Here is a 14,592-nt window from a genome sequence, read left to right on the forward strand (position 1 = left end):
TTAAGCCTAATTCCATGATAGATGATAGAACACTTTGCATGGTAGTTACATCTCTTCCATTTTCTATTCTCAATAAACCGTCATCCACAACTTCCATCATTCTGTCAGGAAGTAATGCATTTATCCATTGCCTCATAGTCAATTCTCCTTCAAACATGTTGTCGGTAGGTTTCTTCCTTGTGATCATTTCCAACAATGTTATACCGTAGCTATAAACATCGCCTTTGATGGAGACTTTTCCTTCAAAACCATACTCTATCCACACTCGCAATTGTACAAAAAGTCTTTAAGTTAGTTATTCAATATATATATATATATATATATATATATATATAGATATATATATAAACTCATCTAAATATGGATTGGTTGTACTCATCTAGAATTACTTCATATTAAGCTAGTAAGAAAGAAGCATATAACGTGATTGTCCTTGATAGAAATATTTTTTAAAAAGTATTTTAGAATAATTAGCAATCGATGCATAAGTTGAATAAATATGTAATTATATCCACCAGCTAAGTAATCATATTTTGTGTAGTTTTTCTTGGTAGTGCATATTCAAATATAAACGTATGAATATGAAGCCTATATAAAATTGAATCATCAAAAATTTTCATTTACATTTGTATTCTTGAAACTAGCATCTATTGTTGTTCATGATATTAGCCATTTTTAGATACCCTCGTACCAATAAAATAAGTAGAGGTGAATTTATGTACCTGGAGCAATGTAGCCTAGTGTACCAAGAGTTTTGGTTTGTGTAGCATCCTTGTTTTCGGCCAAAATCTTTGCAATGCCAAAGTCTCCCACATGTGCAACCATGTCCTCGTCTAGAAGAATATTGGTAGGCTTCAAATCACAGTGAACCACAGATTCTGATAGACAGTGGTGGAGATATTCCAACGCCGATGCAACATCAACCATAATGTTTACTCTTTGAAGAAGATTCAAGCAGTAGTTATAAGAGTATAACCACCTTTCAAGGCTACCGTTCGACATGTATTGCAGTACTAAAGCTCTAAACTCGGGGTTGGAGCATGTACTTATCACTTTAACAAGATTCCTATGTCGGATTGTCCGTAAGGCCTTGCATTCTGCATCGAAACTTTTGAAAGCACCGGCCAATTGCAATTTTAGAACTTTAATAGCAACAACAGTCCCGTCAAGTAACACGCCTTTGTAAACAGAACCAAAACCTCCATCTCCAAGCAAGTTGCTTTCACAAAAGTTGTTTGTCCCTTGGCAAAGCTCTTGATATGATACCATTCTATGCTTTGATAAAGACAATGTACTAAATAAACTTGGAAGCTGTATTTTACTTTCTCGATGTCTTCTCAACATATAGGCCAATGCTAGACAGAGTATAATTGAAGCAATGGTAGGAAGAAAATATTTGAGCAGACTCTGTTTCACCTTTGATCCTTTGGAGCTCAGACTTGGACAAGGTAAAACTCCAAAAATTGGATTCCCACAAAGCGCTTTGTTTCCTAAAAATGATTTAACTGTGAAATTTGCAAAAGGCCCGCTAGATGGTATCTCTCCGGATAGCTTGTTGAAAGACACATTCAAATATTTGAGATATGAAAGTGCCTCAAGAGACTTAGGAATTGCACCAGATAGATCATTGTAAGAGAGATCTAAGATATCCAATCCTTTCAAGTCTCTGAAAGATTGTGGGATTTCTCCTTGAAATGAGTTCTTTGACAAATTCAAATAATTTAGGCTTTCAAATGCTCCAATGATGCTTGGAATATTTCCAATAATTTTGTTCCGAGATAAATCCATGTGTTCAATAGTATGCAACTTTTTCATGTTTGGAGACAAATATCCACCCAGGAAATTCGATGATAGATCCAAAAACAATAGAGTTTCAAGTTTCCATAAATTTATTGGTATTGATGATTCTATTTTATTAGAATCTAGGAATAGCTTTTGGAGAAGATTGAGGTTTGAAATGCAATTTGGAATGGATCCAGAGATTTTGTTATGTGAGAGATTTAACTCGCCCAAGTTCTTTAATTCACATATGCCTTCTGGAATGAATCCATCAATTTTATTACCACCAAGTTCTAATCTTTGTAATGCTTCCAATCCCCCAATTGTGGACGGTATATTTCCAGTCAAATTGTTATTTCCCAACCCAAGCCAGGTCAAGTTTTTTAAGAAACCTATACTCAAAGGAATATGACCCTTTATTTTGCTTTCAACTAAATCAATGGTGTGAAGGGTGGTTGAAAAGTTTCCAATAGAATCCGGAACAATAATATCCAAGGGATTGTAGGATATGGACAGTTCTTCCAAAACTCTACAATTAGAGAAAGATGAAAGGAAATTAAGCTCTTGATCTCCAGGTTCTCTTGTTAGTTGATTCTCATCCAGATTAAGAAATCGGAGATATTTCAATTGTCCAAGACTTTTTGGTATTGGTCCAGAGAGTATGTTTGAACTTAAATCTAATAAGACGAGCTTGGAACAATTTGAAAGATGTGATGGGATGAGACCACTAAATTTGTTGAGACCAAAAGTTAAAAGTTCAAGACTGGGGCAGGAAAATTCAGAATTTGATGGAAGATTGCCATATAGGGAATTATTAACCAAGGAGATTTCTTGTAGAGAGGACATGTTGAAAAGGCTTTGGGGGATTGTCCCTGTGATATAATTCTCTCCTAAATTCAATTCTTCCAGATTAGAAAGACCCCATAAATCACTCGGAATGCTTCCTTTAATGTTGTTTTCCTCAATGCCAAATGCAAATAACCTCGACAAGTTACTTATGGTAGGAGGTATATTACCGGTTAGGTCGTTACCTCCAAGATATAGGAATTCAAGCTTTTCTAAACCCCCATAACCTTTTGGAATACTCCCAACAAATTTATTGTATGATAGGTCTAAGACTACAAGCTCTCTACAATGGTTTATTTGAGAAGGGAGTTGACCACTGAACTCGTTCAAGTAAAGATAAATTCCTTGAAGATTAGGACAGTGGCTACATAGATCCATTGGAAGAGTTCCTGAGATTTGATTATTTGAAAGGTCTATTTCGGCTAGAGAGGATATGTTAAAGATGACAAGAGGAAATGGACCTGTGAGGCTGTTGTTTTGCAAAGACAAGAACTCTAATGACAACATGTTGGCGAGGGTTGATGGAATTGCACCCGTAAGATGGTTTCGCGCAAGTCGTATTTGTTGAAGATTCCGGCAATTATGCAAAGTTGGAGGGATGCTACCTTCCAATTGGTTGGATGACAGCTGGAGTATTCTCAAGCGATGTAGGCGATTGATCTCATGAGGCATAGAACCAAAAAAGCTATTGTTGCGTAAATTGAGATAAACCAGAAAAGAGAGGTTACCAATATGAGGAGAAATGGTGCCTTGGAGCCCCATGTAGGAAAGGACCAAAGCAGTGACTCTTTGCCTGCGTCGGCTACATGATATGCCAATCCAATTGCAGAAGTTTGTAGCTGTGGACCAATTAGCAGCCAAGACAGTTTGGTTTGGACCGGAAGTGAGTTTAGAATTGAAGGCAATGAGAGCTGCTTGATCGGTAAAGCTGGTGGTGGAAGATTGGGCCAACTGAAGCATGCACAAGTACTGCAGTAACAGAAAACTCAAGAGCAGGAGAATATTGGAGGGCCTTACTATTATTAGCTTCATGAGTACTGTATTTGCAACAGAGAGAGAGAAATAGATAGAGAAGGGCTGAAGTTTATGAAAAACAAGGCGTAGGGATGCTGCTTTTATAGTGGAAGGGAAGCATTGTGTTTTGGTGAGTTGGTGGCAACCAGCGTTGCAGTGGCGCACAAGACTTTAATTACTCTTTCTTCTATATGAGTGGAAATTGAAGGGAAATTAAATGATGATATCAAGTGTTGAGGTTGTGGGTTTTTCCCTCTTAAACAATTCGCAATGTCACTTGGAAGTCTAACCCACGCATATTCCTTTTCATCAATTGGCTTTGTGATTGGGAAGTCTGATATATAGTTGGTCTATAAGCACCAGCATTCTATCATTAAATTTTGAAAAAGGACAGTAAATGGGAGCTTCCTGTATGTTGTATTTATTTATTTTTTTGGGTGGCCCAGCATTCTGTTTTGGGCCGATAATAATGATTTAACATAATATTATTAGAGTTAAAAAATTCTACATTCACTTAATTTGAATTAAATATTCCTAATATAAAAACATACATATACTCATTTTCAAGAACCAACCGCAATTGCCGGTTAGCAATTTTGACATCTAAGGCCAGGAAAATGCCACGTCCAGACCGCTTTTATTATTTATTTATTTCACTTTACCCACGCTCCTCCTCTTCTTATCTCCCCATTATTTATTTATTTTTTTCTGGTTCATACTTCTCGCCGACTGATGACTGAAGGCCACAAAAATCTTTCCAAAGAAAATAATGAGCACAAAAAACTGTGAGAAACACAAAAATCTTCTTGTCGACTATTTTTCTTGTTGTAAAACAACCGATTTTCTTGAGAGATGGAGAGCTGATTTGAGGCAGTGTAAAACCCTCATCACTCCATTTCGTTAAATCCATTCAAAAAATCAATTTGAGAAAACACACAGAAAATGGGGGTTGAAGGAAAACTTAATTGAGGGACCAAATTGCTATGTCTGCTGATTAAGAAGAACTCAGATTTCTTTTCCAAACTTGATGCTTTTGAATATATAAAGTATAGAGAGAGAAAATTGGATGTTCTGCAACAACAAAAATAGTTGGCGAGAAATCCAGACCCATAAACCAAAAATAAATAAAAGAGAGAAAAGCTTATCTATGCCGGCATGGTGTCTACTGTGGAGGTATTCCTTTTCAACGATTGGCTTTGTGATTGGGAAGTCTTATATTTGGTCTATAAGCACCAGCATTCTATCATTAAATTTTGAAGAACGGCAGTAAATGGGAGCTTCGTATACGTTGTATTTATTTATTTTTTTCGGTGGACCAGCATTCTGTTTTGGGCCTAATAGGTTTGGCCATTTTCCTAACACTTCAGACATTCGTACTCTCCCTATTTGAAAGAAATTGGCTCATTAATTTAAGGTTCGTTTGAGATTTCGGTTTTAATAATTTTTTATTTTTTTAAAATTGTAAATGTGTTTGATAAAATATATTAAAAAAATACCGTTTTATTAAATATTTGTTGTACGAAATCATGATTTTAATATATATATATATATATTCAATTTTTAGATTAAGTACTTTTTAAATCACAATGACAAACACTTTAGATATCTTTAGAAAACATAATATTCTTACCAAATCACAATTCAAAACGCATCCTAAATTCCATTAGTATCATTTGTGGACTCCTCTATGCACAAAAACATTGTTCCATTCTCACCTCAATTGAGAGACATCAAAAGAAACGTTTTCAAACTTTGAAAGTATGCGTTTCCTTCTCAATACTTGATTTACACATGATGCGAAGAATGAGCAGAACATTATCGTTTAAATCTAACACTTACACATGTTAGGCCAAGTAAAAAGGAAAAAAAAAAAAAAGAAAAAAAAAAAAGCTGTTGTGTTCTGGAGAAAAATGAGGGAGAAAAACTCGAATTAATTGAGAACAAAAAAAAATACCAGTTAAATTGGTCATGGGCCATGAAAATTGTCATTTCATAATAATATAGAAAAAAACACACATATATATAGCAAGACTATTTTGTCTTTGTCTTTTTTTTTTTATTATTTTTTTAATTTTAATTTTATTTTATTTTTTTAATTTTTTATTACTATATAAGGGCTTGCTTTGCGCGTTGGTTAAAGTCGGTCGGTGTTGTAGAAAAATTTTTGTTTCGCCAAAATGTCAGTAAAGTCAAAAATTTCACCGACTTATTCCGCCAAATCTTGGTCCCGACACCAATAGGCGGTCGGTAAAGTCGGTATGTGAAAAAATTAAAAATTATCGGTGAAGTCAGTTGAGAAAGTCAGTTCGGTTAACAAATTTTATTTCACCTACCGAACCGAATTTGTCGAAAGAAAAAAAAAAAAAAAAATTCGCCTACCGCCCATTGGTTAATCGGTGTCGGTAGAAATCGGTCGGTCGGTCGATAGGCAGTCAAAAGTGGGTAGGCGGTGAATTTGCCCAGGCCTACTATATATTATGGTCTTGGGTCTTCTTAATGTAAAGTACATTTAGTGTGTACTAAGCACGCCTTTCTTGACCGACGACGACAACGACGGGAGACAACATAAGTCAAATAGTAGATAAATTTATCTGCTTGAGTTAATAAAAAAAAATATATAAACTTCATTATTTAAGTTAGTATTTTAATGCCTAATTATTAAATCACCACTTCTCAAAACTTTGATGGCTCGGTGTAAATCGTTTCTTCGAAAGTATGCTTGTTTTTGTTTTACCTGCAACAATCAATTAGTTCTCCAAGTAAAAAAACAATAATCTTTTGAAGTCAATACTTTTGATGTTATTTGGTGCGTTGTTGGAATTCAAAACGTTAGTACTAATATTATGTAAAATTACTATTTATTACATTCAAATTCAAAATAATATATATATATATATATTTTTTTTTTTTTCAGATTAAAGAAAAGAAAACCAACCTACGTACCCTCTTTAGTCTTTACCTGTTACTTTTAGTTTTGGAATGGTTATAATAATCCTTCACTTATTTGAAAATTGAATTTATGTCTGGGTTTAGAGTATATATAAAACTTTAAATATTCCACTTGTTCAAATACAAAAAAGTTGTTTAATTAATATATAATAAGCTTGCTTTTCTTGTTGAGATACCATGTAGGCATGTACCAAAAGATCAACTTTTCCTTTTTATTTTTATTATTATTATTATTATTATTATTTATATTTGAAAATTGATAGCTTAATGATCTCCTTCTTTAATTTTGATTGCTCGAAGCTCGTTTCTATGTTCACATGAATTAACGTAGAAGCTTCTAATTAGGTGATATAATTAGCCGATTTCGTGAGCTTTTAGTTTGCTAGCAACTTCAAATTTTTTAATTGATGAGCGGGAGAAAACACTAATTAAACTCGCCGATAGATAGGAAGAAAGATACAAAACTTGCTAAAGAAATCAGTTACTTCCGAAAGGATCACTCTTCTTCCTTAAAGAGTGACTAAATTTGGAGACATGCTTCACTGTTGGAGCATTCTTTTAATCAATTAAGATGTTTAAGTTTCGGCTATAGTAGTTTATGTTAATCTAAATCGAGCCATAGCAGCCATTCTTCAACCCATGCTAATGGACCGTTTATCTTACCAAGGCGTGATAAAGATATAAATTCTTTATGATAAATGATGATTTTGTTATCCTAAGATTTGTTTATATTTGGAATTATTCAAATTATCTACAAATCTCTATAAATAGAGTTTTGTATATAATTATATCGATTGAGAGAAAATGTAGCTTATAAGGTTTTAACATATGGATGTAGGCTACTCTACTTTTTTTTTTAATTATTTTTTTAATTTTTTAAGTTCATATATGTACATATATAAGTCAGTAAATTGGTCGTATTAATTTTTTGGCGTTTGAGATTATATTAATTTAGTACCTGTGAAGCATAGAGAATAAACCTTGATCAGTAAATTTGATATATCTCAATAAGAAATGTAAGAAGAAAAAAAGATGAGAAAAAGATGTTTGAAATTATTCAAATCACCTGCACATCTCTAAGAAAAAATGTAGCTTATGAGGTTTTGACATATGAATGCACGCCTCTCTAAGCTTTCATCTCTTCACTTTGTTATGAAATTTCAATTACAATCAGAATTGATGGTAATTAAATCTTCTTACAATCAATCTTATAAAATAATTATTCTATAATGACTAATTATCTATTATGTTCCATGAACGAGAAAGCTCAATTTCCTTCTGAAAACCAATTTTTATTTATTTTTTTCTTTAATTTTCCGTTTCTCCCATTCAAAATCCTTCAGTCATTCCTTAGTTTTCATAAATGGATCCAATATAAACTGCGAGATTTTTTGGAGTTTGAGATTATATTAATTTAGTACCCACAATGCATAAAAAATAAACTTTGCTTAAATTTTATAAATCTCAATAAGAAGAGTAAGGAGAAGAAAGATGAGAAAAGGCTCGAGGAAGATGTTACAACATCCCAAGCCATTTATTTAAACATGAAATGTCATACAAATATAAAACACCAGTTGTAAGTACTTCAAGAAATTAAAAAAAAAAAAAAAAAAAACCTATATAAAAGATATCAGACACCCCGATTTCTGTTTTCAGAAAGTGTAAGTTTAATTTTTTGAAGTTTCACAAGCACATCTTTAATATCGATTCTTTCATCTGGTAACTCTTCAGAACACCTTAAGCCTAATTCCATGATGGATGATAGAACACTTTGCATGGTAGTTATATCTCTTCCATTTTCTGTTATCAATAAACCTTCATCCACAACTTCCATCATTCTGTTGAGAAGTGATGCATTTATCCATTGTCTCATAGTCAATTCTCCTACAAACATGTTGTCAGTAGGTTTCTTCCTTGTGATCATCTCCAACAATGTAATACCATAGCTATAAACATCACCTTTGATGGAGACTTTTCCTTCGGAACCATATTCTATCCACACCCACAATTGTAGAGGAGGCCAAGTTAGTAACTCAACTATTTCTTTTAAAAAAATTATCCACATATGTCAGCCAAGAAGAAAAGGTGTATATATATACTGTATACACACCAAATTCATAAAGAAGAATTATAATTATGCTCTAAACAACTTTTAATAAGTCCACATACTTTTATGAACGGACCGTTGACCTTTGTTATCATATATAAGGGCAATGTTCTATTTTTTTAAGTAATTATTTACATAAATAAAAATAACTTTACCTCGTCAAAGTTAAACATAAATTAATCATCACACGCGCGTGGATAGCTTTTTTTCATTTTTCTTTTATTTTTTTTATATCAATTTTAGTGCAATCGTTCCAATACATTTTGTATTCGAAACACATAATATAATTGTCTATATTAAATTACTCCATTTTTTCACTATATACCTATTCTATTAAATTACTCCATATTAACGTAATGAGCAAGAAGCACATAATATAATTGTCTTTGATATAAATATTTCTTTCAGCATATTTTATAATAATTAGTAATCAATAAATAAGTGGAACAAAAGGTAATTATCTGCCGACTAAGCATAATGAGTTGTGTAATTTTTATCATTAGTACGTCTATTCATATGAATCTAAGGCCAATATAAAATTAGATTCTGGAAAATTGACATGTACATCGATACTCTTGAAACTTGGCAACTATTGTTGTTCTTAATATTAGCCACTATTAGATAGCCTCTTAGCAATAAAATAAATACATGTGAATTCATGTACCTGGAGCGATGTAGCCAAGTGTACCAAGAGTTTTGGTTTGTGTAGCATCCTTGTTTTTGGCCAAAATCTTTGCAATGCCAAAGTCTCCCACATGTGCAACCATGTCCTCGTCTAGAAGGATATTGGTAGGCTTCAAATCACAGTGAACCACAGATTCTGATAGACAGTGATGGAGATAGTCCAATGCCGATGCAACATCAACCATAATGTTTACTCTTTGAAGAAGATTCAAGCAGTAGTTATAAGAGTATAACCACCTTTCAAGGCTACCGTTCGACATGTATTGCAGTACTAAAGCTCTAAACTCAGGGTTGGAGCATGTACTTATGACTTTAACAAGATTTCTATGTCGGATTGTCCGTAAGACCTTGCATTCTGCATCGAAACTTTTGAAAGCACCGGCCAATTGCAAATTTAGAACTTTAATAGCAACAACAGTCTCGTCAAGCAACACGCCTTTGTAAACAGAACCAAAACCTCCAGCTCCAAGCAAGTTGCTTTCACAAAAGTTGTTTGTCCCTTGGCAAAGCTCTTGATATGATACTATTCTATGCTTTGATAAAGACAATGTACTAAATAAATTTGGAAGCTGTATTTTGCTTTCTCGGTGTCTTCTCAACATATAGACCAATGTTAGACAGAGTATAATTGAAGCAATGGCAGGAAGGAAATATTTGAGCAGACTCTGTTTCACGTTTGATCCTTTGGATCTCAGACTTGGACAAGGTAAAACTCCAAAAATTGGATTCCCACAAAGTGCTTTGTTTCCTAAAAATGATTTAGCTGTGAAATTTGCAAAAGGCCCGCTAGATGGTATCTCTCCAGATAGCTTGTTGAAAGACACATTCAAATATTTGAGTTGCGAAAGTGTCTCGAGAGACTTAGGAATTGCACCAGATAGATCATTGTAAGAGAGATCTAAGATATCCAATCCTTTCAAGTCTCTGAAAGATTGTGGGATTTCTCCTTGAAATGAGTTCTTTGACAAATTCAAATAATTTAGGCTTTCAAATGCTCCAATGATGCTTGGAATATCTCCAATAATTTGGTTCCGAGATAAATCCATGCGTTCAATAGTATGCAACTTTTTCATGTTTGGAGACAAATATCCACCCAGGAAATTGGATGATAGGTCCAAAAACAATAGATTCTCGAGGTTCCATAAATTTATTGGTATTGATGATTCTATTTTATTAGAATCTAGGAATAGCTTTTGGAGAAGATTGAGGTTTGAAATGCAATTTGGAATGGATCCAGAGATTTTGTTATGTGAGAGATTTAACTCGCCCAAGTTCTTTAATTCACATATGCCTTCTGGAATGAATCCTTGAATTTTATTACCGCCAAGTTCTAATCTTTGTAACCCTTCCAATCCCCCAATTGTGGACGGTATATTTCCAGTCAAATTGTTATTTCCCAACCCAAGCCAGGTCAAGTTTTTTAAGAAACCTATACTCATAGGAATATGACCCTTTATTTTGCTTTCAAATAGAAGAAAGGAGTGAAGGGTGGTTGAAAAGTTTCCAATAGAATCCGGGACAGTACTATCCAAGGGATTGTAGGATATGGACAGTTCTTCCAAAACTCTACAATTAGAGAAAGATGAAAGGAAATTAAGCTCTTGATCTCCAGGTTCTCCACTTAGTTGATTCTCTTCCAGATCAAGAATTCGAAGATATTTCAATTGTCCAAGACTTTTTGGTATTGGTCCAGAGAGTATGTTTGAACCTAAACTTAATACAACGAGCTTGGAACAATTTGAAAGATACGATGGGATGAGACCACTAAATTTGTTGAGAGCAAAAGCTAGACGTTCAAGACTGGGGCAGGAAAAATCAGAATTTGATGGAAGATTGCCATATAGGGAATTATTAACCAAAGAGATTCTTTGTAGAGAGGACATGTTAAAAAGGCTTTGGGGGATTGTCCCTGTGAGATAATTTTGTTGTAAATACAATAGTTCCAGATTTGAAAGGCGCCATAAATCACTCGGAATGCTTCCTTTAATGTTGTTTTCCTCAATGCCAAAATCAACTAACCTCGACAAGTTACTTATGGTAGGAGGTATATTACCGGTTAAGTTGTTACTTCCAAGACCTAGCGCTTCAAGCTTATCTAAACTTCCAAAACCTTTTGGAATACTCCCATCAAATTTATTGGATGATAGGGATAAGACTACAAGCTCTCTACAGTAGTTCATTTGTGAAGGGAGTTGACCGCTGAATTTGTTGTCTGAAAGGGCAAGGTTTCGAAGATTAGGACAATGGCTGCACAGATCCGTTGGAAGAGTTCCTGAGATGTGATTATCTGTAAGAGCAATTGTGGTCAGAGAGGACATGTTAAAGATGACAAGAGGAAATGGACCTATGAGGCTATTGTCTTCCGACTCCAAGACCTCTAACGATGACAAATTGCCAAGGGTTGATGGAATTACGCCTGTGAGATGGTTATTCCAAAGGTGTATTACTTGAAGATTCCGACAATTTTGCAAAGTTGGGGGAATACTACCTTCCAATTGGTTGGATGACAACACGAGTCTTTTTAAACGATGTAGGCGACCGATCTCATGGGGTAGAGAACCAAAGAAGGTATTGCAGCATAGATTAAGATAAACCAGGAAAGAGAGGTTACCAATATGTGGAGAAATGGTGCCCTGAAGACCCATGAAGCGAAGGTTCAAAGCTGTGACTCTTTGTCTGCGTCGGCTACATGAGACCCCAATCCAATTGCAGAAGTTTGTAGCTGTGGACCAATTAGCAGCCAAGACAGTTTGGTTTGGACCGGAAGTGAGTTTAGATTTGAAGGCAATGAGAGCTGCTTGATCGGTAAAGCTGGTGGTGGAAGATTGGGCCAAGTACTGAAACATGCATGACTGCACTAACAGAAAACTCAAGAGCAGGAGAATATTGGAGGGCCTTTCTATTATTAGCTTCATGACTGTATTTGCAACACAGAGAGGGAGAAGGGATGGAGTTTACAAGAAAAGAAGGCGTAGGGATAAGAATGGGTACTGTTAAGCGACTTTTATAGTGGAAGTGAAGCATTGTATTTTAATCTCATCGCCCAAGAGAAACTTCAATCTCGTTTCATGTCATCCAATAGTCAATGCACTTAAAACAGGTGAAGACATTATTGTTCTCTCAACATTTAGGCAAATCTGAACACTAATTTTCATTCATAATTCTAGGTTAGGAAAATGAGATAGAGTGATACATACTATATACTACATTTTTATCATTTTGATTAAACATTTTCACTACTATTTTTGATATATTTATAAACTTCTATAAATTTTTTTTGTGATACGCATTGTTTGATAAATGACTCAATTTATGTTTTAAATTATGTTTATCATATTTTTAGTTTGGCTCATACAATAATAATTATCGGGCTCCTCCACTTAGTCTATAACTACCATTCTATCAAGAGGAGTGCTACACATATTTTTAAGTGTTTATCCCTTGATGTGATAACACCAAATTATTATTGAACGAAATAATAAATAAAAGTATATTTAACTTGGAAATGATGATTTTTATGAAACATGACAAGGAAGAAGTGGCTAAGTTGTCAAAGAAAGATAAATGGACTCTGGAGCTTCACTGATTTGTGCATGTATGTTCCCAAATTTCTCTCCCGTCAACATAACCTAAGAAAATGACTCGCTATGACTAGACATCTTGGCCAAGTGGAAAAATGAATGGCATGTATGTGAGACACAGTGCCATACACAGGCATGTATGGAAGTTGTGGATTTAGTATTATATATTAATTCTAGAAGGTGAAGGGTGAAAAAAGATTTGAATATTATTCAAGTTAATTAGGATGTTGAGGCCAAGGCTTGGCTTGGGGTATGAAGACCCAAAGGGTGAGATTCGTCGGTGGACGATGCATTTAATTACCTCGTCAGGACATAAGTTTTATTCGAATTTACTTTTCAATTTTTTAATTTAATATATGTATATATATAAGTTAGTAAATTAGTCATAACTTTTGTTACAAATGTCAAAATTACGCATACAACTCTAATCTGAAAAGCTTTTTTTTGACACGCACATTGAGTTCATCAAGCTATGCTAGGCAAGCAAGTGTATTTTCAAGCTCCATATCTATATATGGTTTTCAGTTTTCACCTACAAACACCTCGTTTTCTTCCTTACTCTATCTCAAAGCTAGTGTTTTTAAACAGTATTTATGCACTTTTCTAATCCTTATTCTATGCATTTTATATTCTTGGGCATTACAATATGTCGATTATGAATTTGTACTCCTTATTCGAATTCAAAAAGTCGACTTTAATATTATGTTAAATTATCATTCACTTAAAAAACTTAAAAATTATAAGATTTGAACCGTAGTACCTTCATTATTTTGCATTCCTCGTCTTCTTAATGCTTAATGAGGATTTTTTTTTTTTTTTTTTTTTTCTTCCTAGTTTCACCTGACAATTTTAGTGAATCTTGGAACCTCCTCTTTCTTTCTTTTTCCTAATTGAAGAAGGGAGGAAAGGGTTACAAGATTACCCAAGTACTTGTTAAAGCCTAAACTTTTCATCTAAGTTAGCTAGCAATCAGGTACTTTAATTAAACTCACAAAAAAAAGTACTTTAATTAATTTAGTATCCTAGCTTTTCTTGTAGAGGTACCATGTACCAAAAGATCAACTTTAATTTAATTAATTTTATTATTATTATTTTTTTTATGTTTGAAAATTGATAGCTTTATCTCATTCTTTAATTTTGAAGGTTCAAAGCTCGTTTCAGTGTTCTCAATAAATAACTTGAGCTTTCTAATTAAAGTGGCGAATAGATTAGATTTACTCCACAGTCAAATTTGTGCTTTCACTAACATGTTCCACAAACAAGAAATCTCCATTACATTTTGGGAACCATTTCTTATTTTCTTTTCTCCCATCCAAAATGCTTTTGTCATTCCTTAGTTCTCATAAGTGGAGTACTAGAGACATGAAGTGAAACAATATAAACTGCAAGATTTTTTTGGCCTTTGAAATTATATTAATTTTATATATCTCAATAAGAAGTGTAAAGAGAAAAGATGATAAAATGCTAAAAGAGGAAGATGCTAGAAAATCCCCAGCCAATTATTTAAACATGAAAAGTCATACAAACTAAAACAAGTACACCAGTCAAAAGTATTTAAAGAAATAAGATAGACAAATCATATAAAACCTATATCGAAGACATCGAACACCCTGATTTTTGTTTTTAGAAAGT

At 33.7% G+C, this 14,592-nt stretch overlaps 2 protein-coding genes across 2 annotated transcripts; both read right to left on the minus strand.

Annotated features, from left to right (window-relative positions):
* On the minus strand, nucleotides 1-3,657 carry LOC132191626 (receptor kinase-like protein Xa21). Its single transcript, XM_059606713.1, has 3 exons — nucleotides 723-3,657; nucleotides 50-255; nucleotides 1-6 (listed from the first exon to the last, which is right to left on the minus strand). The coding sequence occupies exons 1-3, from the start codon at nucleotides 3,655-3,657 to the stop codon at nucleotides 1-3; spliced, it is 3,147 nt and encodes a 1,048-aa protein (XP_059462696.1).
* Nucleotides 3,658-8,218: 4,561 nt separating this feature from the next.
* On the minus strand, nucleotides 8,219-12,294 carry LOC132191627 (LRR receptor-like serine/threonine-protein kinase EFR). The gene is made up of 2 exons (XM_059606714.1): nucleotides 9,360-12,294; nucleotides 8,219-8,580 (listed from the first exon to the last, which is right to left on the minus strand). Exons 1-2 carry the CDS (start codon nucleotides 12,292-12,294, stop codon nucleotides 8,219-8,221), a joined length of 3,297 nt encoding a protein of 1,098 aa, XP_059462697.1.
* Nucleotides 12,295-14,592: the final 2,298 nt, after the last annotated feature.

The sequence above is a fragment of the Corylus avellana genome, chromosome ca9, assembly GCF_901000735.1.
Source record: "Corylus avellana chromosome ca9, CavTom2PMs-1.0".
NCBI classification, from domain to species: Eukaryota; Viridiplantae; Streptophyta; class Magnoliopsida; order Fagales; family Betulaceae; genus Corylus; species Corylus avellana.